This window comes from Rhododendron vialii, chromosome 6a, assembly GCF_030253575.1.
Source record: "Rhododendron vialii isolate Sample 1 chromosome 6a, ASM3025357v1".
Taxonomy (NCBI): Eukaryota; Viridiplantae; Streptophyta; class Magnoliopsida; order Ericales; family Ericaceae; genus Rhododendron; species Rhododendron vialii.
The window spans coordinates 34,770,509-34,788,199 of NC_080562.1; the positions used below are offsets into that span (position 1 = coordinate 34,770,509).

Here is a 17,691-nt window from a genome sequence, read left to right on the forward strand (position 1 = left end):
TATTGACGGTGCTTTGGGGGAGTTGGGGGATCTTTCGAAAACTATATACGGCTGGGATTATGCCCAAGGCTAAATTGTTTGACTTTCCTCACATTTGCTAGTAGTATTCTTTGGGAAAATAAAACTAAAAAATCATTGGTCCAAGCTTACGAGAAATCTTTGGTGTCGGTAGGATACCACACACGTGGTACCCCGTGGATTATCCGGATTGTCTAAAAGTGTTTTGAACGATCTGAATTTTAAAGAAAGAAAGAGGAGAGAATGGTGGGGTGAAGGGAGAGAGAATAAATCTAAGCCGTCCAAAACACGTTTGGATCGTCCGAATTGCCGACATGTACCGCCATGTGATACCGGATCAGGTCCCAAAACAAGCTTACAGTATTTATCTGCAACCAAAAAACAAGGACACTGAAACTTTAGACTACAGTCCGGATCGAAAGAGGTCCTATTGGTGTTGACTGTTGAGTATATAAATAGTAATTAAGTTGTCACTCACCCGTAATAGCTGAAGCTTTTGATCTTAACGAAAGCAATTTACAATATGGTTTAGTTACCCAAAAGAATTTACAATATGGTTTAAAAGCAGGTAACAGAGAATATAAACAAATTTCCTTGTCAAGTTAATTATTTAAATAGTAGCATATGTTTTGTATGCTCATCAAGGGAATCTGTAAGGGATGTAGTCATATAGAGATAAAATACTATCGGAATTTATTTGTCTCTTCTTGAGAAAAATGAACTGTCAATTGTAGGATTTTGTATTTTTCAAGAAACTTGTTTCTCGACAATAGTAATCCGTGGATGTCACATTTGTTTGTTATTTTCTCACATAATCGAATTGGGTGATCTCCGCATATAGAACAGATGGGATCGTGATGGTTTCAGAATAGCCACATATTACAGAGAAATTCTGTCATCGCATTTTTATTGAATATATTCCGCAATTAAAATCCAAACACGGACTCTGCTTTTTTTCAAGCAAGGTGGCCTCATAAGTTTCATGGTTTAACTGAAAATCTCATTGATAAAAACATGAGTTTTGGGCAGAGGAGGTCATTTTTCACACAACCTAAGTCCAATTATCATGGGTCAATCATGGAAATGCTGCCCTTTCTTCTTCTTTTTTGGTGAAAAGGAAATTTCAAAAAACAGAATGCCCTGGTGAAAGGGAATTTCTTTTTGTTGAAATGCTGCTTTCACTCTTCATCATCGACAAGAATGCCTTGGAATCTTGCCTTGGATAAGGAACAAGTCACATGCCCACGTACTGCATCGAATTGACAATGTAGTTTTGTTCCCGTGCAATTTCATTGAACCCATGCAATTTATTCATCGGTGGGTTCTTGTAAACTTTTTTTTTTCTTTTGTTTTTTTGTGTTTTCTTCACCTTTTTTGAATTTTTGTTAAATTTGCGTTATATTTTTTGAATCAATCATTCGTCTTGATGAGTGGAGTCTAACAAGTAAAAAATTAAGACCAAACTAAAAAAAAGAAGAAGGTAGGCGGGTTTCTATTAAAATTTTGAGTAAACTACAGTTAACCCCCTCTAACTAAGCCTCGCGTGCACTTTGCCCCCTTTAACTTCTTTTTTGGGCACTCAACCCCCTCTAACTAACTGAAATTCAAGCGGTCATAACTTCTTCGTCCGAAATTGAAAAAATGCAAATTATATATCGATTTCGAAGTCTTGAAGCCAGCTTTCTAATGACACAAAAATCATATCACGATTCAAAGCACACAGAAAGTTATGATCAAAACGGTCTTTCTGTCTACCAGCCCTTACTCTTTTGATCATAACTTTCTATGTGCTTTGAATCGTGATGTGATTTTGGTGTCATTAGAAAGCTGGCTTCAAGACTTCGAAATCGATATATAATTTGCATTTTTTCAATTTCGGACGAAGAAGTTATGACCGTTTGAATTTCAGTTAGTTAGAGGGGGTTGAGTGCCAAAAAAAGAAGTTAGAGGGGGCAAAGTGCACGCGAGGCTTAGTTAGAGGGGGTTAACTATAGTTTACCCAAAGAAAATTTTAGACTACAAGTTATTGCATTTTATCATATTGTTCACACTAACCCACAACTTCTTCATCTTCACTTTCCCTTCTACTATTTCCCTTTCACGCATTCATATACCATTTACAACTTATAGGTTAGTAGGGAAAAAATGAAATATTTGGACAACAAGAAGTTGTCCATAACTTATTAGTTAGCGAAAACGCCAGCTAAAGACGAACTTTTTTTTTTTGTCTAAATGTCGTCTTATATGAACTTTTTTCGACATCGTTCCATATTTTTATATTTTTTCCAAAAATAACGATGAAAAGTTAAACAAAAGGTAAAAAAAATACCGAAATAAGTTATAGGGAAAATGACGGCCCATGGCGCGTTTTGATAATAAATACCTGTCAAGGACAAGCTAAGAACATTTGTTAATACTGAAAATATTCTTGACGGGTATTAATTATCTAAATATGTCATTGGCCGTCATTTTTCCTAAGTTATAAGAGAAATAGGCTTACAAGAACGCAGCCTAGTTAATTTAAACCTGAGCAATTCATTCTCGGGCTTCCAAATGGTCTGACCGTTATCAGATCAGGGCCTGTCCGCTATGTAATTGGGCTGCCCTATCCTCTTTGAGTCCCCTAACTCACCCATGCGAGACAAGCCCATACTTTTATCCATTTCTTTCTTTTTTCCCCAAACATTCAAAACGAAATGGAGGTGATTCCTCTGCACAAGCATGACATAACAAAATAGCAAAATAAAGACATGCTAATTCCTAAATTAATTGGTCAATACCCAAGCCATCCTCGAGCACAAAGTGTGGCCGGCGCACAAACGGAGGTGATGATTGATTCCTCTGTAACCACGAGCTCGATCCTCCGCTTGTGTCCGCTCCCAGTCTAGCAAGATTGTCTGCACTCTAGTTCACCCTCCCAATTCAATGGCAATAGTTACTACTACTTTCAATGAACAGCTAGCTAGCACTAGCAGTTACTATTTTCAATTATGGTGGTAGTAACTTGCAAGGTGCAGGTGGGGAGTATTAGTATAGCAATTTAAGCAGCGTTAACTCGATCGACCCTACTCATGACCTGCAACTTGTTATTGTTTCTTTGCTTTGGTACGACTTTTCATGCCTTGGTAGGGAAGGGATATGCAGAAGTTGGTGAGGGTCACATGAATTACAGTTGGATGAATGATTGACTGTGATGAGGCTATATATACTGTTTCTCAAAATAGGCCTGGGATTTATTTTTTTTCTTTTAATTTGTCCTTACTCAAATTTTTTCGCATTTGTTAGATTTGTGTTTGTTTTTTGAGAATTATTGTTTCGTCTTTGACGAGAGGAATTGGAAGTTAAAAATTATAAGTTTTAGCACTTTTAGCTCAATTTTTTTTTTTTTTTGTGGCTAAAAGTGCTAAATTAAAGTTAGATATTTCCCAAAAAAAAAAATTGGGTAAAAATTCTAATTTTTTGCTTTTCTAATTTCTCTCATCAGAGACAAATCTACAATCCACGAAATTTTAAAGCAAAACTAGCAAATGCAAATAAATAAATAAATAAATAAGGACAAAACAAAAAAAGCCATAGGCTTATTTTGGAAGACTAGTCAGAGAAAAAACCCTCTCAGTGTAAATATATTATCTTATGGTGATTTTATGAAATTAATTACATACCAGTTCAGTGGCTTAAGATAGACACATAAAATCTGCTTTTTATTTCATGACCCATTTAGTTTTATGACATTTAATTAGGGTTGCTCCACCAAGGCTTCAAAATCACAACGGTGCCGTAGTTGTGACGTAACGATGGCTAGACATTATTCGATTTGACTAAGTAAATATGAGCAAAAGTGTTTGAAATTTGTTCTACTTATTTACTAGAATTAATATAAAAATGAGTTTTACTTATCATTCTAACGATACACCTTTTATTTTACTCATATCTTACAATGGTAATTCTCCTGCTTCAAAATGACTGCTCAGTCTGCTCTACATTTTTTTTTTAATAACTCATGAGGTGTCCGACTTACCTTACGCACATCTCGATTAATTCTGGGGACCAATTCCACCGTTCACTAGCGGGTTCCGAATTAATGACTACTCTACAATTAATGATACTTTAATCAAACTTGTACATTAAAATTATATATTTCTTCACTGTTGATTTTAGTTTTTATTTTTTTTTGAATATGACTGTTGATTTTAGTTAAATAATGAGTTTGCTCGTGATTATGAGTCAAGGGATCTTAAAATTCTTGATCTGTGTGAGCTAATAAGTACTTTCTGTTCCGGTCAAGCTCAAGCGTGAAGATCAAAAAGCATTCTCTCTCCACTTTTTTCTTCGATAAAAGGGTAGGGACGGGCAAGCGGCACAGTTAACCCGCTGGGAAATGTTCGGCTAGGAAGTGCTATTGTGAAGTACTTCAACCAATACACCGGAGAGTTCCCACTCACACTGCATCTGGTTCTCGCATGAATAATTTTACAAAAGTCAATAAACTGTAGTGCAAAAATGCTAGTGAAGACAAGAGACAAGAAGTGACTAGAAAAAGAAGGAAAATTCTAATGCCACGGGCTTTTATTTTGAGGATTGTTCGTTCAAGGAAGGATACTTTGGGTAACTAATGCTATTAGAGCATCTCCAATGCACCATCCATTCCTCTATTTCTCCATTTGAGATGATTATTTTTGGAGGAAATTCATTCCAACCCATCCTCTATTTTCTCTTCCATTTGAAAGGATCAAATTTGGTTCATCAAATATGGAGGATGGAGAAAAAAATGGAGGATATCCTCCATTTCACTATTCACCCTCACCAAATCTCATTTTGTTAATCAAATTAGTTTTGATACACTAATCCTTTATAAAATTGGTACCAATCAAAAGATATGTACAATATCTTCAAAATAAGACACATATTGGGTTTTTTTTTTTAATGAAGTTAGAAAAATGAAAATTTGAGTTTTGGAGGGAAAGTGGAGAAGTTTGAGATTTGGAATGAGTTTTTAAAGAAATAGAAGTAAAAATAGAGTATTGCATTGGAGTTAGATTTCCTCCAAAATCACTTTTGCAATAAAATATATTATTTTGATACTCTCAAATGAAGAAATGAAGGCAAAAATAGAGTATTGGATTAAAGATGCTCTTATGAGCTGACAGCTTTTAACCACAAGAGGATAAGAGAGTCATTTTACACACCAAAGCAATAAATGCTCGTGGCATTAGAAAAAAGGCCCGTGGCATTAGAGGCATCCAAAAAGAAAAGAAAAACATGTCCAAATCAAACAAAATAGTGATCACTTTTTCACTTTTTCTCAAACTAAAATGATTGTCTTCGAAAGGTGACCGATCACCATTAACTACAGCGGGCAGGTTATCTTAATTGTCATATTGACCCAATACAAAAAATCTCTCTCAATATCAATATATTCTAAAGATGGTGAAATCAGGGTGAGTTTGGCCTGGCTTTTCATGGAATTTTTTGGCACAGTTTTTTTGGGTTACTTTCTCTGGTAAAGTTCGGGGCAAATTTTCAAACCATATTTTTCGTCGTTTCATATGAATTTTTTTCAACTTTGATTCATATTTTAAAATTTTTCCGATCTTGTTGAGACGATAAATATGGTGTAAAAATTTGACTTGATCGAATCTTGTAAAAATTAAGAAAAAACAACCAAAATAATAGTGTATCAAAAACTCCTGAAAAGTTAGGTTAAACTCACACTTAATTTATTCATGCATGAGTATAGATAAAAGGCAAGAAACCAACATGAGCATTACATATAAATCACTAAGTTTTTTTAAGAAAAAATAATAAGTTTTTTAAGAGAAAAAATAAGTTATATTCCCAACCAAGATGTCAACGACGAATAAACTAACTAGATCTTATCAGATGCATGCAATTAATTAAAGACTTAAGGTGCATCGAATTTCCTTGTAAAAAATAGTAAGAAGAAAGAAAGCCACATCAGCAGTGATCCCAATTAATTAAGACTTAAGGTTCTATTAATTTGGTTTTGATAATTAAGCATAGGGTTAGTTAAATATGGTGATGATGGCAACCTACCCACACCGCGTGCAATTTATGCCTAATTCTTTTTATGTACTTTTTGTTTTGCTATTTTAATAACTTCATGATCCTATCCCGATAATTTCGTATTTGGAGATTACGATGTGACCGTAGAATTGAAAATACTTTGGAATATACGTATGTACGGAAGAAAAACCGGGTAGAGAAGAGTTGATCTCGCATAGAAATTGCCAAGCCGAGACCGGACGCGAAAATATCTAACCTGTGAGTTATGTTTGTATATATGTACTCAACAATTTACAATAATAATCCTAGTTTCTATTCAAGTAATTTTAGCTTACTTCTTGAATTCGCTTTTAATTTGTTTCTTTACATATATGCATATGTGTGTTTTTAAGTAACTAAAAGAAAGTGTAAACTAATTTTAAACAACGCATTTTTACAGAAAGTAAAACAATTGAAGCAGATTCGTTAAATCTTGAAAATAGGGAAAATTTTACTTTATATCCCTTAGACTATGACCACATTTAAATTTTGTCAACTGAGTCCTTCAACTATCTGGTCCCTTACCATTCGATCCAAACAATAGCCACCGGACATTGACAACTTGAAGGCAAAAACTTACATTTCATTCAATTTAATCCATTTTGCCCCATCAAATCATCTCAATACAGACCCTAATCAAATCACGTTTAGAGTACCAAACTTGGCCCTCTCAAAGCTTGGAATTGTATTCTCTCCAAAAATGGTCCTCTCAAATGAAGAAATGGAGGATGCATTGAAGATGCTCTTAAGCAGCATTTGACTGCTTGATTACAATTGGAGTATTCTCATACAATCCAAACAGGCATTTTGGCTATTTGCAAGGAACAACTACACAAAGAATAGAAGGAAACAATCTAGTTACATACATATAAAACACATAAAAAGAATTCAAAGAATGTCATCGACTTATTAGCTAAAACGAAATTTTTTACCGAAGAGATATTGAATATCGTAAAAAAAAAAAAAAGGAATAAAACAGAAGCAATAAAAAAATTAGTATCAACAATGACAACTCAAATCATATATATATGAAATTATGCTACGAGTTCCACTACAATACCACAAAAAAGAGATACTAGTTAGAAAATTGAAAGAGCTTTCAAATTCTCCTTTATTGGGTCTTGCTCATTTCGATCCCACAATCATAGGTTGTCTCCAAAGATAGAAGTCATTGTAGTTGTATGAAGTAGTAAAGACTTCGTTGAGATGACCTTGAGTTCAATGATTTTTTTATATTCTCAGTTGGTTTTAGATTTTTCTCAACCTTTCTTTTTTAATATAATCTCACATGTCAAATCTTACATCGATAAGGAATAAATATCACAAGCAAGTTCTTCATGCACTTTGTTTTTCCATCCAATTATGGATGTTTGTCTTTTATCGGATCTAAAAGGATTCAATTAAAAAGTTGAGGGACGTCATACACAAACTTATAAGTTCAGGAACGAAGTGAACATAATCGTGATGGTTGAGGGTGTAAAAGTGAAATTAACCCAACAAAAAAATTCAAAAATTGACCCTTCAAGTAAACCATATTTGACTTTCGACCCCTTCCACTTCAGACCACCCGATTCTTCCTCCAATTAAACCATTGATTGATAACCCAAATTTCAAGGGATTCATTCCACTGTATAACCCTGTTGTTATCCATTCTTCTCTTTCAACCAATCCATTCTGTGTTCAGATAATCTTTTGTTGTTGTGGTCACCAAAATCCTCTTTCTCTCTCTCTCTCTCTCTCTCTCTCTCTCTCTCTCTCCGCACAAATAGCAGCAACATAGGATCTGTCTTCTGTGTTTGTTCGTTTATCTAGGAGGGTTTCTAATCTTTTGTTTAGTTGAGGTGTTGTTTGTCCATAAAGTTTAGATTTTTTTTGAGAACCCATTTGGGAGAAGCTATCAGAATTATTAGGAGTATTTCGTAATTTACATTAGGGGAATTTCGCTGCTACAAAGAAAGGAACTTTTTGAATTGACATTTTTGTATGCGCGAATCATCTTTCTTACCAGTTTCTTGGATACCCATTTGGAAAGAACAAGAATTTCAGCTTTCAAACATCAATTTTCAGCTTATTAACCTTCGAGATTGATCCTTTCATGGTTTCAACAATTGGGGTATTACCTATTTGACACCTCTCTCTCTCTCTCTCTCTCTCTCTCTCTCTCTCTCTCTCTCTCTCTCACTTGATCTGTCCCAATGTATGGTATTCAGAGTAGAAGAGACTTAGCCTTAGAAATACAGGCTCAAATCCCCATTTTGAGGCCAAGCATTCATGCCAGAAGGGCAAACCTCACAGTAAAGTTCCAAGACATTTATGGGTTCTTAGTAGAAGGCAATGTTGATGATGTGAATGTGTTGAATGAAGTGAGAGAGAAGGTGAGGCAACAGGGTAGGGTATGGTGGGCTTTGGAGGCCAGCAAAGGGGCTAATTGGTACTTGCAGACTCATGCCTCCTCAACCCTTAAAGCTTCCCTTAAGTTTTCAGCTCTAGGGAATGCAATAACGCTAAAGAGGCTCATTAGGAAGGGAATTCCTCCTGTTTTGAGGCCTAAGGTCTGGTTTTCGCTTTCCGGGGCGTCTAAGAAGAAATCTACCGCACCGGAGAGCTATTATGATGATTTGATTAAGGCAGTTGATGGTAAGGCTACGCCTGCGACACGGCAGATTGATCATGTGAGTCATTTCTTTCTGTGTTTCATCGATTATTGTGACATTTAGTTATGGGATTCATGTTTTACATTGTGACTAATATATTGAAACTGGATGGTTTGTTGTTGTTTGAGCTTGTCCCACATTGGTTAATTATAACCTCCAAAACTAGTTCGTGAGCCTGGGCGGGCTCTCCACTCATTGTCAATTGATTTTGAGTTGGATGCTTTAACATGATATCAGAGCTAGACTTTTAGAGGCTTTTGGACAAGACTCTCTTAATTGATTTCGCAATTGTTTGTGCCTTAAGCACACCTTGTTTATATGGATCCGTTGTTTTACCTCTCCACGTGTGGATCAGAGGTCGCTTGTGCGGTGGAGTGTTGGAGATTTTCCCACATTGGTTAATTATATCCTCTAAAACTAGTATATGAGCCTAGGGAGCCTCTCCACTCATTGCCAATTGATGTTGAGTTGGATGCATTGTTTATAATGTTAATCTCAGTGTATTTGATGTTTGTGGATGTCAGATTGTATCCAAAATTGGGTTAGTTTTGCGTTTGTAATTTTGTCATTGGGACACGTCTTTTTTATGCTTAACATAAAATCTCCAGGTCCAATTGAGCTTGTTTACTTTGCATTTTATTTTTACAAAACATGATGTTTGTCATACTTGCTTCTATTGCAGAGAACAATATTGTCGTAAGGAAGAATTTCCTACCAGTATCCCTTATGGGATGGACAGATAGATAAATGCATTGGAGGTTTAGACGTACATGTTTTAAGTTCCTCTTTTTTTTAATTGTGTCGAGCGGCTGATTAAAGTGATCAACCTAATTCTGGGAGTTGTGGGCCAATTGGGGAATGCCTTTGATTTAGTTCAAACAATTTATTCGAAGGCACTTGTGTGTCGATAATTGTGGAATGAGTGTTAGATCATAGGCTCTTGTACGTTAATTAGTGTTTATTTTATCATTTAATTCTTCAGTTGAAGCATGCTGGTTGTTATCAAAGCGGTAAGCAAGGTACATACGATAGGATATGATTTTCCTGGTCGTTGGATTTATTTCAACGCAGTTATGATAGGTCACATTTTGTTTGGAATTAAGGGGCAAGATTAGCCTATCTGGTCATGTCTCCCTTATCCTAAAATCAGTTGCCTCAAGTGAGGGCCAGTTTAATTGGCTGGTTGGCATAAATATTTACAAGGTACAACATGATTCAACAGCAGGCATGCTGTTATTAAGGGGCAGTGTTCTAAAAGTCGGCCGCCTAGTCCCCGCCTTGGCGCGAGGCGGTGGTCCAACGCCTAGATTAAGCAGCCGACTAATCCCCACCTAGGCACCTAGGTGGCCGACTTGTCGGCATCTAGGCGACAGGCAGTCCTTTTTCGTCCGATAAGCGCCTAATAATTTTTTAGAACATTGTTAAGGGGGCTATAATCCCTACGGTTTTCATCCTATTTATACCACATTGCTGCTTTTAGCCATGAAATTCATCTTCTCTAACTTGATACTAGGTTAAATATGTTTCTCCAGATTACCGTTTCCTATGCCAAGATTACCATTTACCTTTGATAGTGTTATGGATTTTTGTGCACAGGATCTACCACGAACATTCCCTGGTCACCAATGGTTGGACACTGAAGAGGGTCAAGGTGCTCTCAGACGTGTTCTTGTGGGGTATTCTTTCCGTGATTCGGATGTCGGTTATTGTCAGGTTACAATTAGCTCTCTCTTGTTTTCATTAATTGCGCAAAGATAGTGTCCACTTTTTGTGTATAGAAAGTGCAGATAATCTTCCATGAACACTGTGCCTGGAGAGACCGTATTGCAATATGAAATATGTATTCTCATCCTATTGTGGAATGCAAGCCCCAGAATCTAAGAAGTTTTACCTACTATTAACTAGTTTGCATTTGCAGAACAAATTGTGTACGCAAACATTTGATTGGTTATAATTCCGAAACAATTTGCTACATCCATGCCATGGGAAATTTGCAACCCAACATCACAGCCTTAAGGGTCTTAGGCTACTAAAATTCCCCAACTTTGTTAGACCATCAGATTACTTGAATTTTCTGTTAGGAATCTGTCAATTTTGGCTCCAGTGCTGCTCTCCTGTGCTCGTCTGCATGCACTCACTATAATACTTAGTCGAATTTGATAACCATTAGTTTTCCTCGCATAAATCGATCTTTTTATCATGTTTAAAACTAATGTAATGGATTCTTTGTCCAGTCATGTCACGTAAAACTAGTTTATGAGTTTGAATGTTCTTTTATCATCTGAGAATATGTGCTATTAGATTGATTCAAATGATCAATTGCATGACACTTCAGGCGTCTCTCTTTCTCTAAACACTAACTTCAGGTTCCTGCCTCGGTTTAGGAAATTTTATCTGTACTTTAGTGAATGGCGTATTTGTTTGGGAAAAAAAAAGGAAAAGATGAAAACTCAATCTCTTCTATGTCCATGCCTGATTAAATGGAATAGTAATGCCCCATTTGGTTGACGATGTTAATATTGGGATTGAAAATCTTCAAATTGCATAATATTTACTTGAGTTCTCCTGGTACAGGGTTTAAATTATGTTGCAGCATTGCTGCTGCTTGTGATGAAAACAGAAGAAGATGCATTTTGGATGCTAGCTGTCCTGTTGGAGAATGTCTTAGTTAACGATTGCTACACAACCAACTTGTCAGGTTGCCACGTTGAGCAAAGGGTGTTTAAAGATCTCCTAATTAAAAACTGCCCTAGGTACTCTCCCTTTCTTTCCTTAGTAAGATAGCTAATGCGTCCTTTACTTTCGGTGTCAGTTTTCTTTCTTTTCTAAATTTGGAAGAAGAAAAATTCAGGATAGCCGCTCATTTGGATGCTTTGGAGTTTGATGTTTCCCTTGTTGCCACTGAGTGGTTCCTATGCCTATTTTCCAAGAGCTTGCCTTCGGAGGTTGAAACAATTCTCTCTCTAAAACACACTGCCGTCACATAAAAGTTTTTCACTGACCTATCATTTTTCAATGCAAATTCATTTACAGACAACTTTGAGGGTGTGGGATGTACTTTTTTACGAGGGAGCGAAAGTTCTGTTTCACGTAGCATTGGCTATTTTTAAGGTGATTGTAGTTTGTTCATTTAAGTTTCTTATGTTTCTTTGAGTTTTGACTTTGTACAGATGGAACTCTATGCATCCAGAGTTGTAAAAGTTGTGTTTGGTGATTGCAGATGAAGGAAGAAGAGTTAATTCTGGCGCAACATGTTGGGGATGTGATTGATATATTACAGAAAACCACCCATCACCTATTTGATCCAGATGAACTCTTGACGGTAAATATAACTTGCAGTTAACTCTAGTTCCTTTTCCTAACCATCAAAGTCTCCATTAGATAACTGAGGAAAGAAAATGATGCTTTATGGGATGCGGCAAATAGAAATTAATCCATCCATCTAGTCTATAGCATTTTACGACACACTATTGCAGTTTTGGGGAAATGCATTGTAGAAGTGGAAAAATAAAAATGGCCTCTAATAATGATATATGGAGTGTTATCTCTAAGTGGTTGTAACCAAAAAAACCAAGGAAAATAGTTCTCTCCTAATGAAAGTGGAGGTAAAATTTGGCTGAAAGTTGTGCAGCAAGTCTGCCCTAGCATATCCAGACTTCTGTCTTGTACACGGAATGTTTTAGTTTGCGCTGCTTGTAGTTCACAAATTGAAGCCGTCGCCTGATAATTCTTGCAGGTTGCTTTTGATAAGATTGGGTCTATGACCACCACCACCATATCAAAGCAACGGAAGAAGCAGGAACCAGCAGTCATGGCAGAGCTTGATCTGAGGCTGAAGCGGTTAAATTCTTTGAACGAAGATGAAAAGTAAGCGAGTTTGTGTTACAAAATATCGGCTTGTGTAGTATATCAGAGATGCTAGAAAGGCCCTGCTTGCTCCTATCAAGGGAATGAAGTCAGAATTATGATTTTCACAAGCAGGAGAGCACCTGGGTCTCATGTTGTTGATGATAAATGTAGAATCTTTTGAAAAGTGGTATGTTGTACCGATGAATCACCCTGCAGCAGGCAATTGCTGGATGTCTTCCTTTTTATTTTGATTTCGTTGATGTTGTTGCCCTCCTTTATGAGAATAGGTGTTGACTCTGAAAATGGCTAAAGATTTTCTTATACCATCTACCATTTGAGCAGCTCCCTTGCTCCATCCCATTGCAGTCTCTTGAATTTCCACTTCATCTAAATATACTTATCCAAATCCTCCATTAAGCTAGATGACTATTCATAATGAACCAATTCCTCTAGATATGCCGTTGTGACTAAAATATATACGCTTAGCTTGGTACTCCATTGGCGAAAAATTATTCAATGCCCTTGGGGGTGCTCGGGCATTGCCAGGTGGTGCCCGAGGCCCGTTTTTCTCCACAACAATGCACAAAGCGACTGCTAGAGTTCGAACCCACAATGTATTACAGAACTAAAAATGTATGCCAGCAGCATGACTGCCATGAGGCACATCATTGCAAGTAAGAACCTCTCAGTGCATGCCTAGAAGAAACGAGGAGTGCTGGTTCATTGGTTTTTGAAGCAACTATTTCCTAACATCTGAGGCTACATGAATCAGCAACATCACAGAAGGGGCAAAAGTGGTCTTGTAGCTATTTTCTGTTTTTTTGTGGGCAGCAACTTATGTTGCTTAGCTGAGTCTCTATGTATTTCTCCTGTACGGATGTTCTTATATTTTTGCCAGAAAACAAGAGAAAAGGTTAGAAATTGAGTGACAAATGGTGTTTGGATACGAAGGCAGGTCTAGCTGCATAATGAGCAGTACTATTATAGTCCCACTGGCATAGTGTGAATTCAGAATCATGATTGTGTCACTGCAGCAGAATGATTGCACTCTCACACAAAACATGTTTCATGGGTATCAATGGCATCCAGCTGGAAGCCTATGCCAACTATATTATTATCTCCGTGCCTACGCGAGAATTTTTCGGTGCTATAAATATATGAGCAAATTACACCAGTTGTCGCTCTACTAAACACGAGCTGAATCTAGGTTGTTAAATAATTTCAATTCACCAATGCTCTTTTTTGGCATCACTTAATTATTTCGGCATTGACTGAAAAAACCAAAGTAGTTTGATGTAATTTTGGTGAGATGCGTAGTTCCCCCAACAACTCAAATGAAGGCTTGAAAAGAACAAGCAATAATGGATAATTGAGCTAACTTTAGCAGCAGAAACAGTAGCCAGCAAAACTAACAGAAGAAGATACAGTTATCTAACGTAACAGAACCCAAAAAAAAAATGTAACAGAACCCATCTATTGCCTGCACTTCTCTCTAACTCTTAACACAATCCTATCCTTTCTCATTGTCAATAAGATACACCAAATAGTTCGTCTGAATAAAAGAAGTTCAGAAAGCTGAAAACAATTCCACCACAAAATCTATCTTAGCCAGCTCGTAACTGCCGAGGAACTTACTACAGGAAAAAAGACTACCTAAAAGACATGTCAAGCTCTTTTCATAAATGGGTGAGTCTCTCTAGTCACAATCACTATGCAATCTGGCATCATTATGGAATGAATTGGAAGAGGACATTGTGGAAGGATACTAATGCCGCCGGCCAAGAAGTCATTTGTTTAAGGTGTGGCCCAATCCTTCTGGATGTCAAATGTGTAGTGAATCTCCAAGTAGCATTTGTTATCATCATCAACAAACTGAAAAGAAAAGAAACATGACAACGGATATCATATTATCGCGATCCAATCAGAAAATCGGCACAATGAAGTAAGTACATTGTCCTGTTGCTTTGCATTTCCAAGACTGTTTAGTTTCTCGTTCAAACATTAAGATGCAAAAGGATAAACTAGAAAGCTAGAAGAAGCAAGGTCTATGTCAAGCAGTCGGTTAACAATTCAACAGGGGCCATAGACCGTGGTAAAGGCCAAGAAACAGTACATTTGCTCCATGAATAGGTGGGCCGTTTGTTCAGGACAGAATGGGCCACTGTAGGATGGTAGAATGTAGTGATACAATTAGGACTCATTGACATCAAAATCTTCCGATAAGAATAGTATATCGAGACAAATTTACAGAATTGCCTAACAGTTTCCCATTAACAACATAAATAAATCATGAGCGAGAAGGAAACTTATGATGAACACATTCTGCTAGTGCTAATAAATAGTTCCAAAAACTTCACCATGGCAGCAGCCCACACATTTCCATTCAGAAAATCCAGATGAGGACCCAATATATATCAGAAGAAGCTCTCATTGTCTGTCGAGCCCTTAACTTCCAGGTGATGAAATGAAGATTTATGGAAGAAATTTCAAGGAAGAATGACTTATGGCATACAATAGTACCTTCGATCTTGCAGAATATGAACCTCTAGCAAAAAAGCCGGAGGGGGTGGTCTCTTCGGGTATCACATGTGTGTAATGCTCTTGCTGTGGACTAAAGGTTCCAAGCATTTCTTTTGTGCTGTCCACTGGAATAAGACTAAATATGAGGTGAAGTGTTCACACGTTTATGACAATATATATATGAAATAGTTGGCATAACTTTGGATGCAGATAAGTTTACCTTTCAAACCAGTTTTCCAAACCATGTTAGTGTACTTAAGCCCGGATACAATGTTATTCTTGACTTGGAAAGAGAATCTCAAGCTGTATCGACTACCTTCTTTCAAAGTAAACCACAAGCCTTTGGGGTTTCCATCTTCAGGAATAGGAAGAACAATTTCTGGTCTGTTTGGGGAGAGGATTGAAAGACTGAGGATCTTCACTTCCGGTTCCAGTGCTTCTACGAAAATTGCAACCATAAATCAATGCTATGAAACACAAATATCATCAAAGATTAAAGTGTTAGAAACTTAGAATTAATTAAAATGACTACATGGACATCTGAAGCTGGTGATAATACAAAGGGAATAGAGCTTCAAAAAAACTCATCTTTACTTTGAACTTGGTGGTACTGCCAAAAGGAGCAAATATTCTTGACAAAGTTGGTCATTCTCCAAAATAGTGTGTAGGATTGAGCTAAGAGTCTTAGACAACTTAAACTTGTTTGGTTTGGTAAGGACATATCATCTTCTATTTTCTTTTGGAGTGACTGAAAACAAAGGTTTTGGTTAAGGAAAGTCCTAACTCCTAAGATTATTGATCAACACAATCTTCACATCATGCACTTTCTCGAGAATGTACAATAATTTCGAAGCATGTTAACCAGTGCCCTTTGCTGACAAAACTCACAAGAAAAGGCTGCTTTTAGGCTTAGGCTCCTACCAATTAAACTGTTCACTGTTGTTTATAAAGTCGTCCTACGAAAACAAAGCTGAATTCTTACGTGGAAAAGGGCATCGATGGATCGAATTAGCAGACTTGAGCACTTGCTGTGTAGGAAGAAGAGGCTCTAGAAATAATACCCAAAAACAACCTCCTTTCACTTCAATTGTGAATAAATACTAGCTCCTAAACCAACAACATGCTGCAGAGTGTTTTTTTTTATTATCATTGTTTACTTGTGAGATCAACTCAAATCTTAGCGGTTAATTAATACCTGAAGTAAGCAATACAAAATCATCATATCATTGACTCATAGCCTATGGTTCAGGAATCATCACCAAATGTGGAAGAAAAAATAAAAGAACTTTTGTCTTCCATCACTAATGTAAACAGCTGAGACAAGTACAGAAATCTAGAACTAGAGATTATTTATGGACCCATTATTTGTCTCAGCTGTTACAATGAAGGAAGCAAATAAAAACGAAAATGTAGAAGCCAAAACGAGGAAATTAGCAAGTATATAGCCCTCAAAACCCAATTCCAGTAACCACATTATGGTAATTATTAAAAGTGGAAACAATAATACCTCCAACATTGCTCACATCCACACTCCCAAGGAGCTGTTCCTTCCACCTCCTTAGACTCTCATCATCCTAGAAATTCTCAAAATGCCAACAAAAGAGAACTTATGTTTCTCAAGCTGTTCTTTAAGGGTATACTGACCATAGAAATCCCAAAGACTAGAAACCATACCTTATCTTTCTCAAGCTGTTCTTTAAGGGTATACTGAGGACCAAGTTGGATTTTACTTCTTCCTTCCTCATCTTCATCTTCATCATCATCTTCAGTTGCACAAAAAGACGCCTCCTCACTCATGCTTCTCTTGACATTCCCTACCCTTTCATCACCACTCTCTTCAACTCCACTCTTCTCTCCAACCTCCTTTTCCACATCAAACCCCATGTTCTTGGAGTTAGAAACAGCTCCAACGGTACTGGAAGACATCAAATCATCAAACAGTAGAACCCAAAAAGCCTACGAAATCTGAAGTACCCAACAACCAAATTGACTCTCTCAAGTACAGAGAAACAGGAGATGAACCCACATGCCAAAATCAAGAAAAGATGCAATCTTTTGTGTGAAAAGACTGGAAAAGAGTGAAGGAATCACAGTGAAAAAGGGAGTGCTTTGTCTTTGCCCGAGAAAATTCCCCACAAATGTAAAACCCGAATGAAGGGGAAAACCCGGAAACAGAAGTGGGCCCACCAAAAAGAGAAAGACAAAAGGAGCACTGGGGATTGTCTTCTTGCTTTTGTTTTGTGGGTGGGTGGTGTCGTTGAATATCTCAATTTCTCAACTCCCGAGTAGATGAGAGAGAGGGAAAGGGGACTCCCGAGTTTTTATTAGGGAAAAAAATAAAAGAAAAAGGGAATGCCTGGGATTCGAAAAGCGTGCATATAACGGTGGTCCCTTTTTTTTTTTTTTATCCGTTATAGTGTTCGGATCAGTTTATGTGCATTTCAAACTAATTTCCTTCCCGGTCCAGTCAAAAGAAAGCTATCCATGCCGAGGCCAGAAAATTCTCGAGAAGTTACTTTTTTGCAGTACATCTCCAAAAATCTAACACTGGTCAATTGTGTGACGAATAAACTCACCTACCAACCGT

The 17,691-nt window shown here is 37.0% G+C and overlaps 2 protein-coding genes across 3 annotated transcripts; one reads left to right on the forward strand and one right to left on the reverse strand.

Annotated features, from left to right (window-relative positions):
• Positions 1-7,621: 7,621 nt before the first annotated feature.
• LOC131328954 (uncharacterized) lies at positions 7,622-12,925 on the forward strand. Its single transcript, XM_058361938.1, has 7 exons — positions 7,622-8,753; positions 10,332-10,448; positions 11,310-11,488; positions 11,587-11,680; positions 11,769-11,846; positions 11,956-12,057; positions 12,472-12,925. Exons 1-7 carry the CDS (start codon positions 8,277-8,279, stop codon positions 12,604-12,606), a joined length of 1,182 nt encoding a protein of 393 aa, XP_058217921.1. The 5' UTR covers positions 7,622-8,276; the 3' UTR covers positions 12,607-12,925.
• A 1,108-nt stretch (positions 12,926-14,033) lies between these two features.
• LOC131328955 (rho GDP-dissociation inhibitor 1-like) lies at positions 14,034-17,390 on the reverse strand. 2 transcript variants are annotated; one of them, XM_058361939.1, is made up of 5 exons: positions 16,779-17,390; positions 16,612-16,678; positions 15,325-15,543; positions 15,105-15,229; positions 14,034-14,456 (listed from the first exon to the last, which is right to left on the reverse strand). In XM_058361939.1, exons 1-5 carry the CDS (start codon positions 17,028-17,030, stop codon positions 14,379-14,381), a joined length of 741 nt encoding a protein of 246 aa, XP_058217922.1. In that variant the 5' UTR covers positions 17,031-17,390; the 3' UTR covers positions 14,034-14,378. The 2 variants fall into 2 exon arrangements, with proteins under 2 accessions (XP_058217922.1, XP_058217923.1); XM_058361940.1 differs by having other exon boundaries at positions 15,421-15,543; positions 16,779-17,276.
• Positions 17,391-17,691: the final 301 nt, after the last annotated feature.